We start from the raw sequence: 27,036 nt of genomic DNA on the forward strand, positions 1-27,036 counted from the left end.
GGCTAGACTTTCTCTCATCTTTTTTTCTTTAGACAGGGACAAGTAAACAGGGGAGCACTCCTTTATGTCTAATCATGTTTATTTTTTGGCTTGTAACACACATTAACGACTGGGAAATTGCTGCTTTGCTGCATGCTTCTGTAGAGGTGTTTTAATATCTCTGTACTTTAGGATTTCTTGATTTTCTCTGGGCGGTTACCACATTGCAGCTGGTTGTCCGCTCTTCTCTTTTTATTCCAGGTTTGGTTTTTTTGTTGGTTTTTTTTAACTCTTCTCTCCACATGGAGAGAGGAGGGGCGCTTGGCCTGGAGTTTCCATGGTAACGCTGCCTGGTACATGGTGTGGCTGATGTCTCTCACTGTGTTTAAGTATGCTGTGATTGTTTCTGTGTACTGATATGTAACTAGCAGGTAGTAAATTAATAAACAGTAAACCCAACTGTTGATTAAACCAAATTGGGGATATAGTGAACCCCCACCCCCGCCTTTGCTGCTCAATTCGTTTGAAGCTGGTCTGCACAGGTCGTCATGGCAACAGCATGTGTGCAGTCTGTTCTGTGGAGGAGATTCACGCTCTCCATCTCTCCCTCTCAGTCTCCCTCCTCCCTATTCTCTCTGGTGTCTTTGCTCTGCCCTTCACCCAGTGACATTTACCCCCGTGGGGTCTGACTAGACAAAAGCAGGAGCTGATAATCAATGCTAAGACCCGTGATGCATGTCGTAGTACTGCTATAATGTAATGCAGCCGTGGGTTTTATTACCAATTAAAATTCACTTATGATGCATGCTTTTATAATTCAGTGCAATTATAAACATCACTATATTCTTGCATTTCTTCTGCAGTCAGTGAGCACTAGCATACATTTCAAGCAATAAATTGCACAGAAATGCCAAAGGTAGCAAAAATGATAGAAATTTTAAATCATAAATACAAATTCAGATTTAATTCATTATTCTTGTTATTTGTCAAAAGGTTCAGTAAACATTGCAGTTTAAATGATAATAATAATATATTTTTATTTTTTGCTTAAAACAACTTTGGTCTCTGTAGCTAATTTCCCCTCTGACAGCTGAAAGCTGTTGTATAAAGCCTTCTAATGCATCATTACAGTGATAGGTGGTGTTTATTTTTCTTGTTGCTCGAAAAGATGCTACAAGGATGTTTATGTGCTCCATGCAGAAAATGTACTTTTTCACTTTGCATTTTTACTTTGCTCATTTTGGCAAAAGGAAAAAGTAATTTATTCAGTATCACAATGATTATGGCTAGGTAGCCAGAACGATTGTTGCTAATAAGGCCCCAGTTCTACACTTCAAAAATGGTAAGGTGGTTTTGAAGGTGTCAAAATGTTAATTCTTTTTTATACATACATAGAACACTAGAAAACGTCATGCATATGCACACAAAATGAGTCAGGTGCAGAGCCAAAAAAAAAGCCAACTGCAAATGTCAAAACAATAAATGAATAAAAATAAATCTACAGCTTGCACTCTGTGGGGCTCCAGGTTTATCTGTTTATCTATTTAGAGCATGCTACAATAAATTAGTAAAACTGCACCATCGTGTGCAAGCTGTTTGTTTTTTTTAATATTTCTTTTTTTATATGGATCCTGTGATTTCAGCAGATTTAGTTGAACCTGCAGCTTCTCGCCTCATACTATGAGGATTACCGTGTAGAGCTCTCACTGAGAGTAAGTGGCTGCTTTTGTCAAGTGGAAAATCAAAAGTTTTCTCTAACACGATGTCTCAAAAAAACAGATGTACTTTTATGTGTGCGTGCTTTGTAAAGCTAAAATCGCCCCGTTAGCAAAGTAATTATGAAGATGCTGCAACCGTAATAGATAATTTTAAAATTGTGTTTATTTAGTACTCAAGTTTAAAAAAGTCAAACTCAAAAACATCTCTGTCTACAGGCTCTGTTAACTGCTCTGTGGGTGTATGTTTGTGTGGGAGGGTCAAGGCCTCAGATGGAGGGGCGTGGTTCACCCTTTGTACCCCCCTTGTCAACACTCTCCTTTAATCATTGTTCCATTATCCTTTGTTCCTTTGTGCATGTGGAGAAACAGAAATATAGCAACAGAAAGTGTGTTCAGAGGTTGTTGTTGTTGTTGTTGATGTGTGTGAGTGTGTGTGAGGGTGAGAAAGAGAGAGGGGGGGGATGCTAGAAGATAGCATTTGTGCTGTCTGGTGGTTGTAATGAGTTTAGGTTAGCTGGTCTGGCAGTGACATAGAGAAGCCCTGTTAATATTCCTGGGGTGTCTGTGTGTGTCTCCCTTTCTCTCCCATCACGCACACGCATTCATCCTCCTGCCTCCACACTGGCTGCAACAACATGATGTCACCTCCCGCCTGATTGGCTGTGAGGCTGCTAAGAGAAGGAGGAGAGAGGCTGGGAGAGGGAGGGATAGGAGAGGGAGAGGAGTGAAAGAAAATGCCGGCACTTGTATGGGTGGAGGGGTTTTCGGACAGCGATGTAAGGGGTGTGTGCGTGCGCAGCCTTAGACACCTCACATAAAGTATATGTGAGGTGTGTGTGTATGTGTGTGCGTGTGGTGTGCACGTACCTGTTTTGGGGTACAGTTTGGAGAAGAGGTGAGGGACCCCAACACCACGCCCTCCCAGAAGCATGAGGCGACTTATCTGCCAACGCATCTGTGACTGTGAGTGGAAGGATGAACCTGGGTGTGCTGGACTGTGTGTTTGTGTGTCAAAGACTGTGCGTAAATGTCAGTTCATGGCTGTTGATGTGTGTCTGTACACGTCCACTTAACATTTATCTAGCTTGAAAAAATCGTCTGTCCATAACATTGGAGAATGAGGCTCATACGTACACATTCATGCTTGTCACTCATTTTGCATGTCGACTGCGTGTGTCTCTGTGTGCATGTAAATAACTTGATGTATGAGTCAAGGTGTAGGGTGGTGGCTTTGGCGCATTTCTCCATAGCTGGTTGTCAGAGCGACTGGAGCGCAACTACATTCCTATGCCAACAGTTTGATCTTCACAGTCAACTTGTGTGCGTGTGTGTGTGCACGCGTGTGTCTGCCCTCACATATTGTTGCAAATGCTGCAGCATCGTTTCAGACATTCTCAAGTTTCATGCAAGCTGGACAGCTAGCATAGTTTGTGCTAGCATGCAGATTGAGGGTTTGGGCTCTGGAGAGTTCTGTCAGTCACTGGTGGTGTAGAGGTTGGACATCTTGAAGATTTGGCTTCGTTCCTCCTTTGAAGTGATCGTATAGGTCTGAGGGTTTGCTTTTTTATTTCTCCCACTGAGTGCGGTTTTTGTAATTGGTATTGATTTAGTGATTCCTGACTTAGCTTTCGGTAGGCTACATCCTCTTTGTGCTTCTAACCATTACTTTTCCCTCTACCATGCATTGTCTTCCAGTGGCCTTAACCTCTGTATACTTAACATTTAAGTGACAAATAAAAGCCAACGTTATGTGAAATGTTTTAAAGGTTTCAACAAATAAAAATGTTAGTCTAGATTTTTAGAAATTGGGATTCAGTATATTTGCTTCTGAAAGCGGATGCAGACTTTTCTGTTTTTGTTTTTAAGGTAATCTTATTGACTATATACATGTTTATTAGTAAATTATTTTATTGCATGTTGTGAAAGCAAATAAAACAATTGTTTAATTTTTTTAGGCTGTTTGTTTTGTGTTTTTCAAGGTAATGTTGTAAAGCCTTTGCAACTGTATTTACACACAGGTTGGATGCTAACGCTACACATTGTCTTCCGCCTTACAGATCGTAGTTTTGATGATGACGACAGTGTGGATGGAAGTCGCTCTTCCTCGGCCCAAGCTGCCTTCAAGGTTCCCAAAGTTCCCAAAAAGCCTGCAGAGTCGTCCGCTGCTCGCAGGCCCAGCGCTACTGGTGGCAAGCTAGGTACGTAAATTAATTGACATTTACACACACAGTGGATAGGACAGTGTGAGAAACAACTTATGAGCCAAAGCTTATTACATTGTCTGGCATATCATGATAGCGACATGGGCAGTGGGCCAGTGGGTGAAAGTCTCAGGATGAACTGTGACTTATACTCTCTGCTCAGATGCAAGGAAATCCCTTTTGTTAAAGTTGAAAGTCTGCAAATCAAGCAGTTTAAATTCAAAATCTACTTTGGCTGTGTACAGGAGCAAACTGTTGGATCTAACTGTGATCCACCCTCCTTATAACTATATATAAGCACTGAGACATACAGCTACTTATACCTCTCTTTGCAGTTAAGGTGCAAGGAGAAACATTCACTCTCTGGTCTGTGTTCCTGCACTGGGAGATATTTGTGTAACATCATGTATTATAAACCTAATATAGACTATTTTCTGTCTCTTAGATGTGGGTTTGATATCATTTAATAACTACTGACTGGTGTTATGAGTATTATTACTTGTAGTCCCCCACAATTAGACCCTGTCGTTGTTGTTTGGCGCCTTAATTACATTTTTTTGATTAATTCAGACAAGATGTTTTCATCTTCTTAATAAATTTTAATCTGTATTTTGTGAGCTGTGAAATGAGCACGGTCCACATATGCGTTCTCTCTTAGCTTTGGTGTTACAGTATATAAAACAATGTAAATAACGAATTTTACTTCTTGTCTGAGGGGGGAAAATGTCCTCATAATTCATTGTTGGTCAATTTTAGTTTGTTTTGGATGCCTGATTGGATGTAGACTGTCAGTAAAGGTATAGAATTGTTGTTAACAGGATAAGGACAGTGACTTTGACAGCTATTACAAGAAGCAAAAGACATGAGTAAGCATGCCACAGGGTGCAGTAAGAGACACCCCTGTATGTCCTCTGAAATCTGTCTCTCCTCTCTGATTTGTCTCATATCTGTAGTTTACTCAGACCTTCAGATGATCTGCTTTTTGAAATGATTTGAATCCTTCTCTGCTGCCTCCTGTTCTGTCAGCTCTCCGTTCTGGTGCAGCTGGTTGGAGTGTTATATTTGGGCCCTGTTTGCATGTATCGATTTTTCCCGTCGTTTATTATTTCAGTAGGAAGCTCTTATGAACATGCTGCCTGTTGCTCTATCTGTGTCACACACAGGCGCACACATCCACACATACACTGGTAGTCTGAATGCATTGCTCTGCTGCATGGAAAAACAAGATTGTGATCTCTTCCCTCTTAGATCATTCCAGCCTTATTGATTATGGATTGACTGCGAGAAGCTAAATAAAGTGCATTACAAGTATTTTTTGCACACACAGGGCTACAGCTCAAAAACCTGTACCTTGTTAAGTTCAATGCAGTAGGGAGGGAGAGGCCTATCGTGACTTTTGGCTCAAATTTGCGATTTTCTCACACAGAAGTTGTGGCATCAGCAACACGTTAGCAGAGCAGTGGCAGCTCTGGTAGTTGGCACAGCAGCAAGCAACAAGACTTCTGCGTTTTGAAAGCCTTAGCACACTGATCACTTTAGTGCTGCAATGACGCAGGGTCATTTCATGAAAGACCAGGCACCCAATCCCCAAATCTAAGTGTTTCAACAAGCCAAAATTGTTCAGAATGTTGAGTATCAGTATCGCACTTTGAAAAACTCAAGCATGTCTGTGACGTAGAGTAACAGAAGCAATAATCCAACAGAGAAGTGTTTTCTGATTATAGTTACCGTTTGAGGAATGACCCTGGATAGAAACACACATTAATTAAAACAGAATCGTATCTGTTCTCAACATGAGACCCAGTGAGTGATTAAAGCAACTGAAGCACTTTCGATGAAAACACATCTCAGTCGGGAGCATTTCTGGTGCTTTGCTTTTCCGTTTATCCATTTTTATGGGAATCTGTCAATTTTTGTGTGAATTTGGATTTAGACGGCAGTACGCCCACACACACTCGCACACCACGAAAGCAACACTCAGACAGAAAGAAGAAAGATGGTGTGATAGTAAGTTGCAGTATTAGATAAATCCTGTATCAGTAAAGAACAGGCGTCTCATTCTTGGTTCTGTAAAAGGTCAAGATGGCTGCTTTAAGTCAAGCCTTCAATCAAAGCGGCACCTTTTTTTAAAAAAAATACTCATATTTCCACATTATGATCTCCCAGGTCTGTTTACACAAATGACAATATGCTTTATTGCTTCTATAACTGCTCACTCTGACAGCATGCCCTGCAATAAAACTAATTGGAAATGGTGTTGGTGTTCTGGTAGGTGGCTTTCATGATCAGGCTGCATCCGTGACAGACAGGGGATATTGGCTAGAGCTAGCCAGCCGGCTGCATCAATTTTTCCAAGATCTCTAAGGGCCATGTAGAGTTTTGACATAACATGTCGTTGTGGTGCAGCTTGATATCCAAGCCAGCCCGGAGGAAAAGAGGAAGATATGCTTTTCTACCTTCCTTTTCCCATGTTTGTGCTCCATGATTGGCTAGCCTGAGTAGCAGCTCTAATCTCATGGTTTTCATATTCTTTTCCAGCATTACTCTCAGCTCCTTCCTTGGCTCTTTTTCCTTTTGTCTCTTCCTCCCTTGTCTGTTATTTCTGACTTGTCCCTGCCTCCCCACTGTAGGAGTTATAGGAGGTGTGGTCCACACCCCCGAGAGAGAGATGATTTACATTCCCATTACTGCCAGGAAGTCCATTAGAAACAGAGTCTGCTCACAGTGGTGTGTGTGTGTGTGTGTGTGTGTGTGTGTGTGTGTGTGTGTGTGTGTGTGTGTGTGTGTGTGTGTGTAATTGTAAGAGTAGCTGTTTGTTTTTTTTTTTGTTTTTTAGTTTAAGCAGAATCACAAAACCTGCCAGTCCAGAACCTTTTGAATCCCTACACTAATCATCAATCCATTAGTTGTATCAGTTTCTACTAACTGTGGGTGTTTTAAAGGGGAAAAAAAAAAAAAAACAGAAAAAAGACCTAGTGACTAGGCGTGGGAGTTTCTAGTATTTCTTCTGCGTGTCCCTCCATCCATTATTTCCAAGGTGTTTTTGGCCTTAGGGTTGTGGACTCATGGATGATTAAATATGGATGTATTATAATTTAAATGAACACACACTTGCATTTTAATCAACTCTGTTCTGATTTTCTTTTCTTCCCAGTGTCCAAGGAAAGTGCGGGGGCAGTTGATGAAGAGGATTTCATAAAAGCCTTTACAGATGTCCCTACTGTCCAGGTACAAACTCACACAAAATATAATAAAATGCATCCACCCATTAATTTCATCATTTACTAATACAGGCATTTAAAAACCAGATTGTCATTGTGTTGCAGATCTACTCAACAAGAGATCTTGATGACAACCTGAATAAGATCCGTGAGATTTGCTCTGATGACAAACACGACTGGGACCAGAGAGCCAACGCTGTCAGTAAATCCAGTACCAAGTTTCAGAAAATAATTTTGAAGTTAGGTCAGTAAAATGTAATGAATAATATATGTTATTGTTTGTTTTCCCTCTTTCTTTTTTTTTTTTAACCTCTTTAACAGCTTAAGAAGATTCGCTCCCTGCTAGTGGCAGGCGCGGCCAGCTACGACTGCTTCTACCAGCACCTACGACTACTAGATGGAGCTTTCAAACTGTCCGCTAAAGACCTGCGCTCACAAGTGGTCCGAGAGGCCTGTATCACTGTGGCGTGAGTGTTGAGAAATATATATAGCAAACACAATCGCACTGCAGCACGAGCTTGAAGGCTCGTGTTTGGTTTCATCATCTGAGCATTCTCCGGTGTCTCCTTACAGCCACCTCTCATCAGTGCTGGGGAATAAATTTGACCACGGAGCGGAAGCCATCGTTCCCGTCCTGTTTAACCTCATTCCCAACTGTGCCAAAGTCATGGCCACCTCTGGTGTCTCTGCTATCCGAATCATCATACGGGTGAGTTTTATAAACACGTAATTAAATCAGTACTTTTGCGGTGTACTTTTGCTCAGTGCTGCTTGTCCTCTCTGCAGCACACCCACGTTCCTAGACTCATCCCCCTGATAACCAGTAACTGCACATCCAAGTCTGTAGCAGTAAGAAGGTGAGATTAGCAAAGGCCCTCATGTCAACACCACAATAAGAAGCTTAGCACCAGCTGAACATAAAATACATTTGGAGATGTTGTTATGTGACATTGTTTTTCGTGTGTTTTCTTTAGGCGCTGTTATGATTTCTTGGACCTTCTGCTACAGGAATGGCAGACCCACTCACTAGAAAGGTGAGCACTCATCAGTTTTTCAGAGGAAAGCTGTGATGGTCATACTGACTTCATAAATGCAAAAGCATCGCAGTGTCGGATTCCTATTAATGTGCTTTCCAGATGTGTTTCAGACTGGCTGGTTCACTCTTTGTGCGTCCGTTTGTGTTATTGTTTCAGACACACTGCAGTCCTGGTTGAGAGCATCAAAAAAGGACTTCGAGATGCCGACTCAGAGGCCAGAGTGGAGGCTCGCAAGTAAGACAGACATACCGAAAAACACATTATGTGGGGAGAAAAATGGTGGTAAATTCCTCACCACCCTCTTTTTCCTTTATGAATCCCCCAGATTCTTCACTTTTGCTCCATCCACCCCCCTTCATAAACCAACTTTTATCCTCCCTCGTACATTTCTCTTTTTGTCTTCATCTCTGCCTCTGTTTTCGTCTGCTCTTCTGTCTCTTTCAGGGCTTACTGGGGTCTGAGGAACCATTTTCCAGCAGAAGCTGAAGCTCTTTACAACTCCTTAGAGCCTTCATACCAAAGGACCCTCCAGTCCTGCCTGAAGAGCTCTGGCAGCGTGGCCTCACTTCCCCAGAGTGACCGCTCCTCATCTTCATCTCAAGAGAGCCTCAAGTAATGAACGCACTGCACCGTCCCTCCATAGATAACTTCAGTCCTGCATGTTTACTTTAAGTCTTCTTTTAATGATGACACTGATTATAGAAGTGATTTTGACTTTGATTTCCTATCTTACACATCTTTGTCAGATACATAGATGACATCTTTCTGACATCTGTCACACATACGCTTATTTTTCCTCTACTTATTTTTATCTTATCTGTCTTTAATCCTGAATTAAAGCAGCGTGCCCATTCATATAACCAATGAAACACAAGGTCACTGTTTTTCATGGAGATGTGTTGAGAATGAGTTCAGTAGACTCAAAGCCTGAGGAAAAAAACTGCTTCCAAGTCTGGTGAAACAGTGGCTCCTTCTGTGATGCATCACTGTTGGCAGGAGGGTGATTCGGTCGCGTCAGGGGTCGAATGTGTGTTTTAGGATCCTGTTTGCTTTGCTCAAAGGCGGCTTGAAGTGAGAGAAGCTACAACACCTTCTTTCATGCAGTGGATGAATTAAGGGGCTGCACCAAAGCTCAGTATAAATTATGTTTAAATGAGCATTATTTTGAATAGTGAATCATGCAAAGCTGCTCTAGTAGTGTCTAAGAGTGAAAATATAGATGTGAAAGTTATTTTCTGCCCCCTTTAAATATACAATTGTTTGACCATGATTTGTTCTCTGCAATCCTAGCAACCTGAAACTATTCATCTACACTGCATTTCACTCTTATGTTAAATTTGAGCAGTTCCTAGAAGGTTGTCATTTTCCTCTTTGTATTGTTTCCTGTTGCACTACATCTTGTTGATTGCTGTTGATATTAAATTAATATGTTATTTATAGTCTCAGATCTGCGATGGCACAGTGCTAACTAAAGGTCAAGGCAAACTTTTAAACTGTTATATTAGCACTTTTCTATTCAAAATGCTTTATACAACCATGTCTTATTTCACCCTTTCGCTCACACATTCACAGTCGGAGTCACTCTGAGTCACAGCTACCCCATGTATACATGACATACACCCCTATATCTATGTGACAAAAACATTTGATAATAAAAATAAAGAGTTATAAAAAGCTTTTATTGCAGAGGTACCCAGATCTTGTGTAATTGTTTCATGAGAAAAATGGATATTTGTCTGTTTTGTGTCCAATGTCATTTAATCTTTAGTGTTTTTAGTGTTGGAGTTTTAACAATGCTTGAGAAAGCTGTTTTATTCAATTCCACACATCAGTGAAAATGTATATTGATCATGATTAAGACCTACTCACTGCGTTGTTATATACTGACCTACTTTTCTCCCTTTTTTTTTTTCTTTTTTTTTTTTCTTCAGTCGGCCTCTGACTTCTAAATGGTCAGCAGCACCGGGGCGAGGTGAGTCGAGCACATGTACACACACGCACAAGCCTTCTTCAACACATATTCTCCTGCACACACACACACACACACACACACACTGAGGCAAACATCAGCTCCTATAAAAACCATCTCCCTTCATTCTCATTTACATCAGCCTGTCTCCTCCCATGAGCAATCACATCCTGTTATGTTTTTATCTTACAACACACATGTGCGCGTACACATGCGTATACTTGTCTGCCCAATTTTGTTTTTTCTGTATGGTATCGATATTGTGTTTGTATAGTATTGTGCATGCATGTGTTTGTGGTGTGTGTGTGTGTGTATGTATATATATATATATATATATATATCCCATCACCTCCCACCCTTTCTCCAACACGATCCTCCTGTCCTGTCAGTCCCTGCGGGTTCAAAGGGTGGGGTGTCATCGACCTCCCTGCAGCGTTCCCGTAGCGACGTGGATGTTAATGCAGCAGCAGTTGCTAAATACCGGCACGTCAGACAAACCGGGGGAGCGGGCCGTCTGCCCCCGGGGTCCTACTCCTCACTGGGTAAGGGCTCTGCCAGTCAAGTTAGATGCTTATTCAGACAGTGGAGACGTAGGTCAGCATGTGATCAGCTGGAAGTCAGACTATAAAGAGTCTCGTCAGATTAGTACAGAGGAAGTTTTTTAAAGTTTCTGACAGGTTGAAGTAAGAAGTACGTCATCTTGTATAAAAGCTTGACTCATCTGCATAACAGAAGGATGGACGTCCAGACCCAAACACTTTAGCGCTTACACTGACTCCTCTCCTCTCCTGCTGCCTGCTCATTTGCCTGTTCGTGTGCTTGTGTGTAGATATACTCTATGCATGCTCTCTATACGGATATTGTCCTCTGTGTCAGTTTGTCTCTACATTTTCGATGTCGATCCCTACATCTGCACGGTTCTCAGATAAACAGATGTTATGTGACTAATTCACACTGTGCTCCTTTCTTCTCCTGTTTCTCTTGTATTTCATCTTTTTCTATTTTTCTTATTTTCAACTTTCTTTTCACATTTATTATTCACATTATTCGTTTTCCCTTTTCCCTTTGTATAATTTCTGTAAAAAAAAAAATTTTTTCATTTTATTTTTGGGGGGTTTTCCTGTCATTGGTCTCCTTTTTTTTCCCTCCCCCTCTTTCTCTTTGCTACTAAAGATGATGCCGCTGATAAAACGGATGGTAAGATCATCTCACTCCACTTCTTCTCTGCTCTTTTCCCTTTCCTCACTCCATGCAGTCCATGTTAACTCAGTTGTGACAGTGTGTGGCCACAGCGCCCCCTGCTGTCAACTTCAAAACCTCATTTCTATTACTGCGCTGTTCACAGAAGCATAGATCAAATATTAACACATCTAAAATCATCTTCTGCTTTACTAAAGCTGAATCTTATTTTAAATATGGCAATTTTCTAACCATCTGTACTCACATTAAACTGTATCATCCAGCTGTTGAGGTTTTATAGGCTAGTATAAGGATGTGCTGCTTGAATATTGCACACAAAAGGTGAACTGTGATACTTAAAACATGCTCCTTTTTTGTCTGTCTATAGGAACCAAATCAGACAATGGTAAGACTGTGGTTAGGTGGATGTTTGTGTGCATATTTGTAGGGATGTTCTAGATGGAAATTTTGATTTTAGTCTTTTTGGATCCAACAATTATGTGTTTGATCAATTTTATAATAATAATAAACAAGAAAAGTGACTTTGCTTAAAGGGGATCTATTATGCTCTCTGATATATTCCTGTGTTATTTTTACTGCTACTATGGTAGATGCTTCTTTTAAACATGGTTTTAGTTTGAATTAGTGAGGGTCAGCATATGTGCAAGTAACCCCTGTGAGCCAACAACTCAAGCTTCAGCATCCTGTAAATGTTCAGATTTTCTTTCCTTCTCTTGGCTCTATATGTTATCCCAAATATGGTAACTTCAAACTTGAAAGGGGTGGAGCTAAGGCAGCTTGTTTCAGAAAGAGTATAAACGGAGTATGAAATGAGATAAAACAAAAGAATATGGATTTGAAAACGAGCATGATGGGTCCCCTTTAACCACTGAGTTTGGACATGTGAATGCTATTATAAAGTGGGTTCTAAAAGTAATTGGTTGGTGGGAGATTAATGGATTATTCCCTTAAATTCCCTTTTAATCATTAAATCATTTTAGTCTATAATAAAATACCTTATCAAATACTTAACTGGTTATTTTCAGGGATTTCTTTTCTGAGACGGGTTTCTAATCCACTGAAGCATCCCTGTTGTATTCATCTGTGTTTGCACCTGGCTGAATGTGAATGTTGAGTTTAGGGTCCAGTCTTTAGCAACTTTCAGTATTAGTGGCTTTTCATCAGCTCTAGTGCTTTTTAGTTTCTGGGCTTCATTCAGCTGCAAACTGTGTGCGAGTAGTTTCATTAGTGTGTAAAATGCAGGTCTGTTTTGGGGGTTGTTTTTAATGGTTGTGCTTCTACTTGCATGCAGGTCGTGTGCGTACCAAGCAGCCTTTGTCTACTGCCAGCACCGTGTCGAGTCAGGTGGACTCGAGAGGACGCAGCCGCACCAAGATGGTGTCCCAGTCGCAACGTACGTACCTCCTCGCAGCAGCCAAAACACAGAGCATAATTTAAAGCCAGCTGTGAGTGAAACAGTCTGGGTAAAACAGGAGAAATGATGAGAGAGTGAGCTTGTAGAAGTATTTGCGGTTCCTCAACTTTTGTTTGTGGAGTTTCTTAACTTGTTGCCTCCACGGTGACGATAAGCTCCATGTGAATGTTTTTGTGCCTTCAGGTTCCGACGAATCCGATTGCACACCAGGTATTCTGTCCGTGTGTCAGAGTGTGCCTGTCTATCTCTGTATCACAGTGGGAATGGTGACCCACCCGCTCTCATTCTGATCAGGGTGTTTTGTGTAAACAGGAGAGCGTGTGCGTATGGGTGTGTGTGTGTGTTTCTTCTGCATGCTGTGTTTCATCACTGAGGATGGTGTGGTGAACAGTACATTTCCGCTTCTCCAGCCTGGCTCTGGCTTTTATTCAGGTTATTAAAAATACGAGACACAAGCCTCTGGGCTATTCTTATATTGCAGCACATTAGGCAGCTGTGTGTGTGTTTTTTGCGTGTGTACCTGCTCTCCAAGACATTAACTGCTGATATGCTGCTTCGGGCCATCTTGGAGACCAGTTTAAAATCAGACAGTGATTGGGCCACAAACCAGTGCAACAGTTAAATCTGGATATTTAGATTGAGGACCAAATCGGAGTTAAGAGGGTTGGAAAGCTTTCCGTGAGTGTGTGAGGGTATGGCTCAGTATATTTACTTTAAACCATTTTTCCCTCATTGTTAAATAGGTTTTGTTTTTTTTACATATGCTATGTGAGTTGTCCCAACATGCACTGCTTTCCCAAGTCTGTCATCTGCGGCTGGTTAAGTGTGTGTGTGTTTGCTTCAGCTACATTTCAGTACTTGTTTTCTCTTTAATTAATGGAATTATTTCAACATAGTGCTTCAGCTTTGCCTTCATTCTTGGTATGGACCACCAGGATCCTCTCTCTTCGTACTCTTATTTTTTTTTTAACTCCCATGACACTTCTTTTGCGCTAACACCCATAATTCATCTGATTTAATCTGCTGTTCCTTCCCCCTCACCTCTGCTTTTCCCCCTTTCTTCCCAACCAATGGGCTTAATGGCTCAGGATCTCAGTCTGCTACCCCTGTCGGTGGTAAGATTACAACGCTACTTATTTTTACCCCGCTCTCTTTAGCTGTACTTTCTTTCCTCTGTTTCCCAAACCTCACTATCTTCACGTGCACGCAGAAAGGTCACTGAGAGTCTCACCCACACTGGCTTAGGCATGCTGGGATTTGTAGTCACAGACTTATAACATGGCTATGCTGTTACCATGTGAAATACACTGCTTTGGGAGCCTCATGTTTCTGCATTTCTATGTGTTACACAATGAAAAGTCGAAAGTCACTCTTTTTTTTTTTTTTTTTTTTTTTTTTTCCCCTCTGTAACCACATCATTAGATTCCAAGCTAGTAATTCTCACAGTTTTGTAGCTTATGTTTGGTTTCAATAACCTTTCTTTCACCATCTTATCACTAGTTTGTTTGGGTTTTTTTGTTTTTTTGTTTTTTGGGGTTTTGGGGGGTTATCGGCACTTAAACAAATCCAAGCTAAGAAATTGTCAGACAGCGTGAGTTGATCATTACTTATAACATCTTTTATCAGCTACTGGATATCAAAACTCTTTGTGCAGTAATCATATTTTCACAAAAAACAACTTAAACACAGTTTTGTCATTTAGATCCATTTTATTTAGTTATGCGTCACAAGGTGTTAGCACATAGTTCAGTAGGTTGTGTGTGTGTGTGTGTGTGTGTGCGTGCATTTAGATTAGCTTTTGTCTCTCATTGAGAGAAAGAAGAGAGACTCTGGTCTGCCTGCTCATTTTTAGTCTTAAAGAGATCAATTTAAAAGGGACCTGTTATGCTTTTCCTGCTTTCTGTCATTGTCTAATCTGCTGTGATGGTGGGTGCTCACATCGAACATGGCCTAAGTTTGAAATACTGAGGTCAGCTTCTGAGTTGTTCCTGTAAGCCAAAAGCTCAGGCTTTAGGCTGCTCCAAATACTGAGCAGAATTTTTTTTCCAACTCCTTTTGGATCTCTATGACATCTAAGCTGGTGGTCAAACCTTTTGTTTGTGAGGGGCAGCCAGTCAGAATAAAGTTGAAGAAGCAAATAAAACTGCTTGATTCCAACAGGGGATGAACTGAAGGCAGCACCAAAGCCACACAATTCAGGATTTACAAACAAAACATTGCACAGCTGGACATGAGCATAATAGGTCCTCTTTAAGGTCGGTTTCAAGTCTTGAGCACTGGAGCTTGTTTCCCAAGCATCTGTTTTCACATTTCCAGCACTGCAGAGCTTCTCCTGCTGGACTGTTTGTCTTCTAGTTTATAGCAAAATGACCCACTGTAAAAAGAAACACACTGTGGCCTTAGCTTTGGGAGATCGGATGCCTCGGGAAGAGAAATTGAGACTGTTATTCAATTTAAATTCAATCCAAATTCAAAATTACAATCCAGTAATGACAGTTACCTATGAGTTGCCCTTTTTTTTTTTTTTAATGAATTTGAAAGAATTTGAACTCACTGTAGCTCTGCTGGCTCCAGCAATCCTTCCCTAGTGATGTGTATTTTTGATATACATAAAATGCCAACATGTGCTTGAAAAACTACCAACTACCTTTGCCAGTTGTTGGTATAAGAAACTGATCACTTCTTTTTTTCTTTTCTTTTTTGTTTTAATGAAGTTGTCACGTTATAGAGGGGTGGTGTCACTACAGCTTTTTTTAATAAATGTCCCATGCACCACGGATAATCTATGTTAATCTATGTCTCTCTGAAGCTGGTAGTCGGAGCGGCTCCCCTGGTCGCGTGCTGACGAGCACGACCCTGAGCACCATGAGCACCGGGGCTCACAGGGTGCTGGCTGGATCCACCGGGGATGGACACAGACGCAGCCGCATCCCCCGCAGCCAGGGCTGCTCCAGAGACTCATCACCCACCCGCCTGTCTGTGGGTGAGTACATTAACGTGCTTTGAACTAATACTGTCTTTCTATAAATTAGCTGTGCCTGCTTTAGAAACTGCTCAAGTGTTGGGTGATATTTTGTGCCATCAAACTCAGATGACCAGTCTCTGTGATTCGCTGTATACATGGATCTAAATTTGCCTTTTTCCCTCCTGCTCCCTGTCCTCCTTTTCTTCCTCTGCTCCTCTCCTTTTTCTCTGTCCTTGTTGCTTCTGTCTCGTAGCTCCTTCTAGCATTAGTTCCATCTACAACGGAGCAAGCAGAGGAGGTAAGGCTTCGACCTCGCCTGGACCCTTGTGCTACCCATCAATCCACCTCAATGTGCCTATTCTCATCCTCACTTTAACCTCCATCTCCTTACACCATTTCTATCCATGATTTTAAAAAAAATTCCTCGATCACTGCTGCCGTCACAGTCCGTCTCTCCCATCATCAGTCGCTGCCTCAGCTTCATAGATTCCATCGTTCTAACTTGTCTGTCTTGGCTGTGTCGTTATGGTGATGGGTGCCTGTGATCAGCACATGTTCACGGATTACGAGTCATACCTTCCCCCTCTCCTTACTAACCTGTTTTAGTGGCTGGTTGAAGAAAGCTTCACACAGGATCAGCGACGCTTCATCTCTGCTCGGTAGACCGTTGGTAGCCCGTGATTAATTCTGATTTGCTAGCTGGATGCTGAAGCTGATGAACGGAGCAATGAACAGCGAAGTTGCAGTGCTGCTGAATGAAACACAGCCCTTTCCCTCAGCCACCCGCTTGATTGCTGCATCTCTTTCTCAATCACTTTTTCTGTCCGTTTGTCTTTGTGTGTGAGAAAAAGAGACACATTGAGCACCTGTGTGTATCAGACATCTCTGAAGGTGAAAATCAGTTAATAAGAACTATTAGATGAATAGAAGAAACTAAATGTGCAGAAATTTCAATTATTTGTTTACATGTAAGTCATAAACTCTGAAACTAACAAATCATTCATGTTTTAAAGACAAATTTGGGTTTTCTTTCAGTGTTAAGATTTAGAATTTTTTATTCTGTTAAAGGAAACAACTGGAAGATTTTAGACTCTTGAGGGTGTGATACCAGTAAATAATACCAGTAGATTAGCTGATAGATATGCGCTCACACCTCTAAGATGGTTTCTTAAACATCAGAGGGGGGAAAAAAAACCTGTGCTCACATTTTTCTTGTTTTTGTCAGTTTGTCACCTGTTCTTATTCTGTCTTATTTATGTCTTTATGTACGTGCCTTCCTCTTTGACTTCTTTGTCACTGCTCATGTCTTTCTTTATGTGTACTTTTTCTCCCCTTTCCCTTTTTCCGTTTTCTTTTCTGTCTGCACTCCGTGGTTGTTACCTGGGTGGCGTTAGCTCGGGGCAGTCGTATCCCGCGGCCCAGTATGAGTCAGGGCTGCAGCAGAGAGGCCAGCAGAGAGAGCAGCCGGGACACCAGCCCCGTACGCTCCTTCACACCTCTTGGTGAGTAGCAGCAGCAGACAGATACCCGAGAGGAATCAGTAGGATATCCGAGGAAAAGAGTCTGACTGTATTGAAGCTTTACTCTTAGCTCTTAGATTTTTAGATTAAAATTGAATCCAGTATCTGAAAAAAAAAGTCTCAAACACGCATGCGTCAGGAAAGTAGAGAAATAACACCTTTATGTTTTTCAGTCTTTCTTTCTATTCTCATGCACTACTCGATAAGTGTGAGTTTGTGTGGTCTTAGTTGTCAATCCTAAACTCTGTGTGTTTGTATGTGTGTGTGTGTTTTAATCTTGGTTGCAGCAACGCGGAGCTACTCTCGCTCCACCGGAGCTCTTCACACACCTGATGCTTTTGGGGCTGCAGGTGAAGGCTGAGTACATCTTTCTCCGTCCCTCACCCACCCAACCACTTGACTTGATTTTCTCTCTGCGTTTTCTTTTTTTGTTCTCTTTTAGTTGCAGTTCATCATCTCCCACATTTTACCAGCCCGTTTCTTTCGTCGTCCATCAGTTGATTTTTGATTTGTTTTGTTTTTTTACGTTCTGCTCCAGGATGTCGGGCTCTCCAGTGGAATCGCATGTTTCCACCCGTTCAGTTGCCAGTTTATAACCATTCTGCTGGTTTTATCAGTGTCTCTTTGTCTTCTTTATTTAGCTGCGTCCCTCCTCCACAGGGACGTCAACATGCTCTCCTGCGTTTTATGTCAATCATGCTTTTTTTACCCCCAAGTGCCATCTGCAATGTCACCTAACGCATCATCGCATCAACTTACAGGGTTGTCTCGTGCGAAAGTGCCACGCGTGTGTGAGTTGTGTGAACGTTAGCGAATGGATGATCAGGAGAATGACATCATTTGTGGACGAGTGCTGAGTGTGTGCGAACTTGTTTTAATCTGAAGTTTTGCTAATGTATTTATTCTGCTATCTTTCTGTCCATCCTTCCTCTCTCTGTCTGCAGGATCAGGTTTTGGAATCAGTCAGTCAAGCCGTCTCTCTTCTTCAGTCAGCGCTATGAGGGTCCTGAACACTGGTTCAGATGTAGAAGAGGCTCTCGCAGATGCACTGGTATGGAAACTCAAATTCTAACACAGCATTGTGCACAACTAACTAATCATAGCCGTTGTGACTAGTCGGTACTAGACTTACTAGCCGTTTAATCTAATTGTTTGACATTTTAATTGATGCCCAGTGCCGTAAATTATTGTCCTAAATGTTATGCAGCCATCTGCCACCAGATGGAGCATTGTTGTTGAGAAACACCATAAATCTGTTATGCTAGGCCTGATCTTTTTGTTAACACTATTTATTTACTGTTTGTTTTTCACTTTCTATTTGAAGTATAACGTGCAGTGTTCTTAATGCATGATGAAAGGTCACACCAGGTTAAGTGACATGATCCATTATTGAAAAATGTAATTAATGGTTTTAAATGCCTTTGTTTATAGAGTTTTTTTTACATTGTCCATTAAACAGTTTTCAAATTTAACGTAATATCTGAGTCTTTCTTAGTTTTAGACTCGTCGGTTATACTAGTCTAAAAAATTAGTCACCAGGAACATCCTGGCTACAAACAGTGCACGTTCCAGTATCCTGCCACTAGCTCCTACACTGTGTGTCTGTGTGTTAACTAAACCCTGATTCTACCTCTGTTTAACGCTGTCAGCTGTTGGGAGACATGAGATCCAAGGTCAGCTTCTTTTCCTACCTCTTACCTGTGTGTGGGTGTGTGTGTGCTTGGTTTGTGTTCTATCAAGATGTGCTAGTGCATGCTTTCTTAATGTCCTGCTTGTTGGTTTTTGTTTTCATTGTAATGTCATGCCCTTTCTGTTCCCTGCAGAAGAAGCCAGCACGGCGACGGTATGAGAATTACGGCATGTACTCTGACGACGATGCCAACAGCGATGCATCCAGCGCCTGTTCAGAGAGATCCTACAGCTCCAGAAACGGAGGGGCCATCCCCACCTACATGAGACAAACAGAAGATGTAGCTGAGGTAAACAACAACAGCAGCAGGAAATAGATACTGCGATGGGCAGCTTTCCTAAAACCTAGGTCCTTAGAAAAAACTTAAATGACTTAAGTTAAATTTAGATGGGTTTGAAGTTTCACAGAAGGGAACAGTATCATTAAGGCGCTCTTTTAAAGTTAAAGTTTGCAGAGCAATTTGAATGTCAGGTGGAACCTCAAGGTTTTCTAAGGAGCATCCATCAATCTAGAAATTACTGTTATGCTTAATGCCTCTGGATAAGGCTGCAGAAAGCCACTAAAACGTTGACATAAGGGTCAGGCCATACCGACCTTATGTGTCAACCAAACAGCGCACACTGAAAACATGTTAATGGAAAGATGCGGTTCCATTTGGTTTTAGAGTAATGCAACCTGTGCATCACCTAAATCAGTCTTTAATTTGTGTTGACAGTTGTGATTAAGGGGCAAAGATTCTTCCCAAAACTGTGCTGACAATTCTGTGTTCTGGTCCTTGGCTTCCTGTATAAAAGCTGAAGACACAGGAGTGTGTAAACAATGAAGTAACTTTGATATTTGTTGTTAGGATTTTTCATGCACAGCACTTTGGTCAACTCTGCTGTTTTAAATGTGATATATAAATAAATTTGACCTTTGTAGAGAGTACCAAGCGCTCTTAAAGAGGGTGTTTACCTGAAATGGTTTCTATTCTGTTTATGAAAACTTTTCCTTAACATAGTGTGCAATTTGAGATAATGAAAAAGTGAGAATTTGGAAGCTTGTATTTAGTTAAAAACTTTGGAAATTATGCAGACCGTCTTTATAGTCTATATACAGATCTGCCAGGGTCACAGTACCTTTCCCGCTCCAGTTCATTTTGAGCACTAGAATTTTGCAGTGAAGATATTACTACCCAGAATCAGTGAGTGAATATGATCAGTGAGGTTTATATACTCATGTCTCCTGTGCTTAAATCTGAAAAGCCATTAAAAACGTGTTACTTCAATATTAAGCTGAATATTTATTACGTGCATGTATTGAATCTTATTCTTTCCTCCAGGTGCTCAATCGTTGTGCCAGTGCCAACTGGTCTGAGAGGAAGGAGGGTCTACTGGGCCTTCAGGCTTTGCTTAAAAACCAGCGCACCCTGAGGTCAGTGTCAGGTCACTCAGGCGTGTTTGCAGTTAATAAAGTCATAGATGATTTCCAACTAACTGCTGCTGTTTTGTCTGTAGTCGGGTTGAGTTGAAGAGGCTCTGTGAAATTTTCACCAGGATGTTTGCTGACCCTCACAGTAAGGTATGGATGCATGCAGCATAAACCCTCGCACAAAGATGCACTGCATTCATTTGCAGTACCGTGGCACAAGATTCATAATTCACCTGCTTTAATTTTACTTTTTCAAATACTTTGTTTATCCCATCATCCTTGACTGTACCGGATTCTGCCAAACACAGAAAGTGTTACACCGCTTTAAAAAGCACACACACACTTTAGCTGTCACATCTTTCTAATGAATTTAGTGAAAAAGACGGGATAAACAGGTCAAAATGTTTCCTCAAATTTACTCACACTCAGACATAAACACGGGCATGGAACGCGTGCATTGGACTGTTTTCTAACGGCATGCCACACCTGAATGAGTGTGCCATCACGCTCGCCGCCGTCCTGTGGGATTGTTCTGTCACTGTTGAGCAGCCAAACTGCTGGCTGCACTCTTCACACCCGCTGGCTCTCCCTTCTCTTTTCCCCTCCTCTACCTGCAGTCTGAGGCAACAACACTGACCGCTCACACACTCAAAAGCACACACGAACACACACACTCGTACATATTTGGGCTGCCCGCTCTCTCCTCTGACTAACAAGCTGCGATTCGGCCTCTCTAACACTGCCACTTCTGTTCCACCGTCTTGAGTGCTCCGTTTTCTCACACATGTCGTAAGCTGTGTGAGCTCCTCCCCCTCCCCCTCGTTTGACGTTTTGACGATTTGATGAATTTCAGCGAGACTCCGGCAGGGTGTACGGCACGGCAGAATCCGGTATAAGCTCAGCCTCCTTCAAGGTACTGCATCTCACCAGTGATCTCCATCTGCCTATCTCACACCACTCCTTTTCGTACTCCTTCCTTCTTATCTCCCATATTTTTCAGTGTTTCTTTTTAGCCTTTTTGCACTTACACTCAAGTTTCTCCCATGTCAGGGAGAAGGTAAAATTGGTTGTTGCTCAAATGTGTTTGAAAAAATTGAAGATGCTGAGTGTACTCTCTGACACTGAGTACATGCTTTGTGACGATGCTAACAGATGTCTCTCTCTCCCTCATGCTGCTCCCACCTCTGGAACTCTCTGTAGAGAGTAAGTCTGGTCAATCAGTGATTGTGTTTGGATGAAATCTGCTTCATTAATCTGATTGGGCATTGAGAACTACATAACACTTACTAACCTACCTCACTTAATGTTGTCCGTAGCTCCACTGTGCTGCTGAAATCAACTAGTGGCATGTAGAGATGGTCCCCACATGTTGTGATTGGCTTGTTTTCATTTTGTGTGATTTAAGTGTGTTACTTGGTGACTGGGAGTGAAGGTGGACTGCTGCAGTAATGAGTGAAATGCCACTAACTCCAATGGGAACCACAGGGAACTAATGTGGACTAATGCTGCTCTCACATCATTCCCCTTCAGTATAATGCAGTAAAACAATGCAGGAGTGCCTGTATGCATGTGCATGTGCGCATGAAGTGTTTTAAGAATAAGTGATCAGTTGTTCAGTTTGTCACCTAGACTCTGTGTGCGTGTGTGCGTGCGCGTGTGTGTGTGTTTAGGTGTTCAGTATGTTCCTGGAGACACTGGTAGATTTCATCCAGGTCCATAAGGACGATCTGCAGGACTGGTTGTTTGTCCTGCTCACACAGCTTCTGAAGAAGATGGGAGCGGACCTGCTGGGATCCGTGCAGGCTAAAGTGCAGAGAGCCCTGGATGTCACAAGGTGAGTTGCACATTCGTATACAGACAAGCAAGTACAAATCAAGATTTTAAAAAGTGGCTTTTTATCTTACTTTACCAACACATTGTGGTCTATATACAGTCCATTGTGATCATTACGTAGACCGGACAAGTAAAATGTTTGAGTGATAACCTATAAATTTAGTTCAGTTTGAACCCCAACAATCAAATACTGTAGTTTTTGGGTCATAAGCCGCTACTTTTTTCCCACACTGCGGCGTATACTGACATGCGGCTAATGCATATTTTTTTTCATGCAGCCAAAAACATTTTGCCTGGTAACAGTAGACCAATAAAATTGATAAGTAGTATATATACGGTATATATTTTTACCGGTTGTTAAGAGACGTTGTAATGTTGTTTGTGCACTGTTCCGTAAAAAAACCATAAGCAACGTAATTTGTGTGTTACTGATACGTACATATACTTAAAGGTAGCAGTGTTACAGGCGCTGTTCAAGGAAAAAAAGCATTTGCAGTATGTATTTTTGTATGTTACCATAACGTTTATGTTACCATGTTTATGTTACTTTACGGATTAAATTAAACGTTAAAAATCCTCACGTGTAATATTTCTGTGTAAATATCTAATATTACGAGTGAAACGCATACGGCTTAAAATCCGGTGCAGTCTGTACAAGTACAAAATTGATTTTCTTTCTAAAATTAGAGCATTCGTCTTTTAATCAGGTGCGCTCTGTAGTCCGGGAATTACGGTAATCCTGTGAGCGCAAGCACATGGTGACAGTGGGAAGGGAGCAGCAGGACCAGGTTCATCTGCTGCGACTGGTAGGGGGTGAAGAGAGGGAGATGGGACAAAAACTCCACCGTGGAAGAGAGCCAGAGATATTAATAACTAATGATCAAATGCAAAGTGGTGTATAACCGCAGATAGAGTGAAAAAATGTGAGTGAGAAAGAAACGCTAAGTGCATCATGGGAACACTGAAGCAGGCTAGGCCTATTGCAGTATAACTAAGGAAGGATTCAGGGGCACCAGATCCAGCACTAACTATACACTTTATTAAGTGTAGCTTAGCTTTAGATGAGATCAGGACTGCTCAGGTGGTATGACCTTAAAGAAATAACAAACTCATCATCTGTTTATAAAAATTTACTTCCTGAGGTTTCTTAAGAAAAATAAATGTAATTTCAATAGTATGTCTGCCTTTCCTAAAGTATTATAGTAGTTTAAAGAAGCCAGTAAGACTAAAACTGAGAGGAAAAAAAAACTAGAAAAAAAAAAAAGATTTGCAGTCTGAAATTTCTGACGCCCTCTTTTGTAATTTTCACATTTTTCCACACATTTCAAATTATTCTGGCACGTCAGGTTGGAGCCTCTGACGGGTTGTTTCCGGGCCCCAGGCCTTATGTTTGACACCCCTGCTGTAAAGTGTTCTTGGCGTGAGTCCTACAGTGAGTGCTTTCCTCCAAAAACCAGCAGCAACCTTCAGAGTCAGCACTTTTTTATCTCTATTATTTCAAATGTTTAGTAAAAGTGCAGAAGAAGAAGCAGTCACACAAATCACCACTTTGCATCTGGCACAGTGGTTACTCGGTTATTTACTTGCTGACAGTCCTTGAACTTTATTTTTACGATGCATGTTATGGCACAAAACGTGAAATCTAAATCTGTGGTTTTTTTGTCTTGCAGAGAATGTTTTCCCAACGACCTCCAGTTTACCATTCTCATGAGGTTCACTGTGGACCAAACACAGACGCCCAACCTCAAGGTAAATGACAAGTTGATATAATACATGTCTGTTTAGTGTGTATGTGAGAGAGCTGAGTGTGCAAATGTCTGTGCAAGGGTAGCATGCACACAAAGCTGGAAATTCAACTGACTGCTGTGCTAATATTATTACATGCCTGCCCATTGCTGGCTCTACGTCCCAAAACCCTGAATCCTGGGCTGTGATTGGATAGCGATTGATCGAGCCACTCCACTGGCTACTTTCAAGCTTTCTTCCTCAAACTCCTTTTTCATCTTTACCCAGCATACCTCTCTTTCGTTTCCCCTGATTATCTACTACTTTATTCCTTGCTCCCAACCCTTCTTACCCTTTTATCTCCCGTGTTGCTCCTGCCTACTCCCACACCCTTTTTCTGCCTGATGTTTAACCTGTTTCCCTCTATTCCCTCTCCTTTCCCACTAGGCTTGGGCAATAAAGGATCTTACGAACAGTAGAATTTCACTACCTGCTGCAAATATTGCATTTCTGAAGACTTAACTACATCTTCATAGTAATTTTGTTAAATATTTTGCTATATCCAACCCCTCTGACATGTAAGAATTGGCTTAGATAGTATCACAGTATGAGTCTGACTCATTTTGTAAAACCATACAGTGTAATTTCAGTATCGCCCAGGTCTACTCCCCCATCTCTTTTTACTCCTCTACTCTCTCCATCCTCCTGCCTGCTTTCCTCTCTTGTTCCCCACCCCTCCCCCGTCCTCGTCTCCCTGTCTCTCTCCGTTGATTGACGCGGTGCTTCTCCTCTCTCTCTCTGAAGCCTGTGCGGAGCTCGTGTTGCGGGCGAGGCAGGGGAGGGTCCGGGGTAAAATTGTTCCCCCCCAGAGCGCGGCGCCACGCCTGCTCTCTAGACGAGCAGGCCGCAGCCTGGAGCCAGTCCTCCCAGGTCAGTGCGCTCCGGGGGGAGCAATTATGTGGCGCGCACGATGCTGCTAAGTGATTTGGAGGAAGTTCTGGTCCTGAGGTGCATTTGTAGAGAGACGAAAGACAATCAGGGCAGGAGTCAGTTGTGGCGTTTCAGAGGCTGAGTTGAATTTTTCCATTTATTGGTTCTTTAATATTGTTATTTGTCATTGTTTTTATGTTGATTGATTTTATTTTTGTACTATATAACGCATGACTGCATTTTAAACTTTTCTCTCATTCATTGGATCATTTGATTTTTCAGACCTGCAAGAGATGCACAATCTGCTGTGGTTGTACATGCTGACTCACTTTTGTGTGCGTGTGTGTGTGGGGGGGGGGGGGGGGGGGTTTGGTTGTTTCTGTATTTGTGTTTTTACAGGTGAATATTGGGTATGCATATTCACCATTATAGGTCAGCTTCCTAACAATTTGTATAAATGTGTGTGTTTGCGTTGCAGGTGAAGGTGGCTATTCTGAAGTACATCGAGACACTGACATTACAAATGGAAGCTCCGGACTTTGTGAACTCTAGCGAGACTCGGCTGGCTGTTTCCCGCATCATCACCTGGACGACTGAACCCAAGAGCTCAGACGTCAGAAAGGTATCGTCTCACAAACACGCACACAACATAATACGTCCTCTTGCAACAGGCCCCTTTTGTTTTTGAGGGATGTAATTAAACTTTATAATATTGATTTGAAGCAAGTCAGGCTGACTGTTGAATCTGGATGTTCAACACGTTCTCACTCCCAAAGCGTAACATTTTACGCTAGGTGACAAATCGTCAACATATTACGTTTCCGGCTACCCACCACGTTCCTAAATGACGACCTCGGAAAAAAGAGGAAATATGAGAACCGTCTGGACTCCATCTACACATGTTCGCTCTTTTTCTTCAAATCGCTTAGAAACACGCTATTTAACATCATTATAGTCCTGGTTAAGATCAGGATAAAGTTATGGTTAGGGCTAGGGATAAGGTTAGGTTTAGGACTGGAACGTCTATTACCGCGGGAGCGTCATTGCACTGGATTCCAGCCATAACCCGCGGCGTACTATAAGAACGCCGAAGGTCTCCTTTCGCGTTTCTCAGGAACGCCGCGGGACGTGACAAAACGTTGACATGTTACGCCTCGGGAGTGAGAACGGGCTGGGATGTTACAACAAAAGCAGACGAAGTGTATGATACCACAGGTTTGAAAAACAGTTATTGCACTGCTTTACCAGCAGAACTAGGAATTTCCATGGGAAGAAAATCGTGTGATCTGTGGAGTATCCTTTCCATAGCTGCAGAGATGGTTTCAACTTTAGGCCAAGCAGTCTTCTTGCTGCACTGGCTGTTCTCTTCCAATAGCTGAAAGTTTTTGTTTCATTTTACCTGTTATTTTCTCTTTAATTTCATGTTGCGTTCCGGTAGTTTGCTGTCATTCACACTCTGTTTAAAACTTGTGACACTGTCTAAATTTTTGCCACAGCATATTCTTTTGCCTGGCTTCAGATCAGTCTTCTGCAAATGCCTGTCTGCACGCAGACAAGAAGCACACAGCAATCACGTCACCTTTGCTGGACTATAAATTTTGCTTGATAGTGACAACCATAGTTTTTGGTTTGTTTTGTTTTTTGTATTTAAGCTTTATCTCATAACTATAAACTTGCATCTCAGTTCAAAATCATAAATTGAAAAGGATCCTTGTCTCAAATGCCACCTCACAGCATCCCATAGTTAACCACAGTACTACTTGCAAGAGCTGCCACCCTGTTTGGTCCACAAAGTCTAAGTGTGTATTTTGTGTGTAACAGGCAGCCCAGTCGGTGCTAATTGCCCTGTTCCAGCTCAACACTCCAGAGTTCACCATGCTGCTGGCAGCTCTGCCCAAAACCTTCCAGGATGGAGCCACCAAGCTACTTCAAAACCACCTGAAGAACACAGGCAATGCTGCACAGGTAAAACATACTCTGACTCTAAACTGTGAATGCTTCAGAATCACAGTTTACACCTGAACTCTGTCATTATACTGCAGCAATAATGGCGTACCTCTTTGTTGTTTTGTTACCTTCTCAGGCACCAATGGGCAGCCCTATGACACGTCACACCCCCCGATCTCCAGCCAGCTGGTCCAGTCCAGTCACTTCACCCACTAACACATCCCAGAACACCCTCTCACCAAGGTAAACACTTGTCTGACAACTAGTCTTACACTGT

General features: G+C 41.9%; 1 protein-coding gene across 35 annotated transcripts in view; it reads left to right on the top strand.

The window, feature by feature from the left end:
* Nucleotides 1-27,036, top strand: part of clasp2 (cytoplasmic linker associated protein 2) — a 65,597-nt gene that overhangs the window by 32,434 nt on the left and 6,127 nt on the right. For 4 of the 35 annotated variants that reach the window (XM_085262786.1, XM_085262821.1, XM_085262820.1 and 1 more), the window contains 30 exons: nt 3,755-3,895; nt 7,053-7,126; nt 7,225-7,317; nt 7,441-7,586; nt 7,693-7,828; nt 7,906-7,976; nt 8,094-8,153; nt 8,313-8,390; nt 8,601-8,768; nt 10,088-10,128; nt 10,515-10,667; nt 11,299-11,322; nt 11,693-11,710; nt 12,617-12,718; nt 12,923-12,949; nt 13,828-13,854; nt 15,549-15,722; nt 15,958-16,002; nt 17,099-17,206; nt 17,512-17,574; nt 18,169-18,275; nt 18,874-18,897; nt 19,048-19,203; nt 20,236-20,327; nt 20,411-20,474; nt 21,995-22,158; nt 23,828-23,906; nt 25,291-25,434; nt 26,634-26,777; nt 26,896-27,002. In XM_085262786.1, the coding sequence (XP_085118912.1) occupies nt 3,755-3,895; nt 7,053-7,126; nt 7,225-7,317; nt 7,441-7,586; nt 7,693-7,828; nt 7,906-7,976; nt 8,094-8,153; nt 8,313-8,390; nt 8,601-8,768; nt 10,088-10,128; nt 10,515-10,667; nt 11,299-11,322; nt 11,693-11,710; nt 12,617-12,718; nt 12,923-12,949; nt 13,828-13,854; nt 15,549-15,722; nt 15,958-16,002; nt 17,099-17,206; nt 17,512-17,574; nt 18,169-18,275; nt 18,874-18,897; nt 19,048-19,203; nt 20,236-20,327; nt 20,411-20,474; nt 21,995-22,158; nt 23,828-23,906; nt 25,291-25,434; nt 26,634-26,777; nt 26,896-27,002 (2,830 nt within the window). Of the gene's footprint in view, nt 1-2,454; nt 2,661-3,754; nt 3,896-7,052; nt 7,127-7,224; nt 7,318-7,440; nt 7,587-7,692; nt 7,829-7,905; nt 7,977-8,093; nt 8,154-8,312; nt 8,391-8,600; nt 8,769-10,087; nt 10,129-10,514; nt 10,668-11,298; nt 11,323-11,692; nt 11,711-12,616; nt 12,719-12,922; nt 12,950-13,827; nt 13,855-15,548; nt 15,723-15,957; nt 16,003-17,098; nt 17,207-17,511; nt 17,575-18,168; nt 18,276-18,873; nt 18,898-19,047; nt 19,204-20,235; nt 20,328-20,410; nt 20,475-21,177; nt 21,238-21,524; nt 21,528-21,994; nt 22,159-23,827; nt 23,907-25,290; nt 25,435-26,633; nt 26,778-26,895; nt 27,003-27,036 lie in introns of those variants that run through there. The other 31 variants (XM_085262823.1, XM_085262824.1, XM_085262818.1 and 28 more) reach the window with 31 other exon arrangements.

This window comes from Mchenga conophoros, linkage group LG22 (assembly GCF_057382185.1).
Source record: "Mchenga conophoros isolate Kocher_MC1m ecotype Shallow Benthic linkage group LG22, M_conophoros_male_GT1.1, whole genome shotgun sequence".
Classification (NCBI taxonomy): Eukaryota; Metazoa; Chordata; class Actinopteri; order Cichliformes; family Cichlidae; genus Mchenga; species Mchenga conophoros.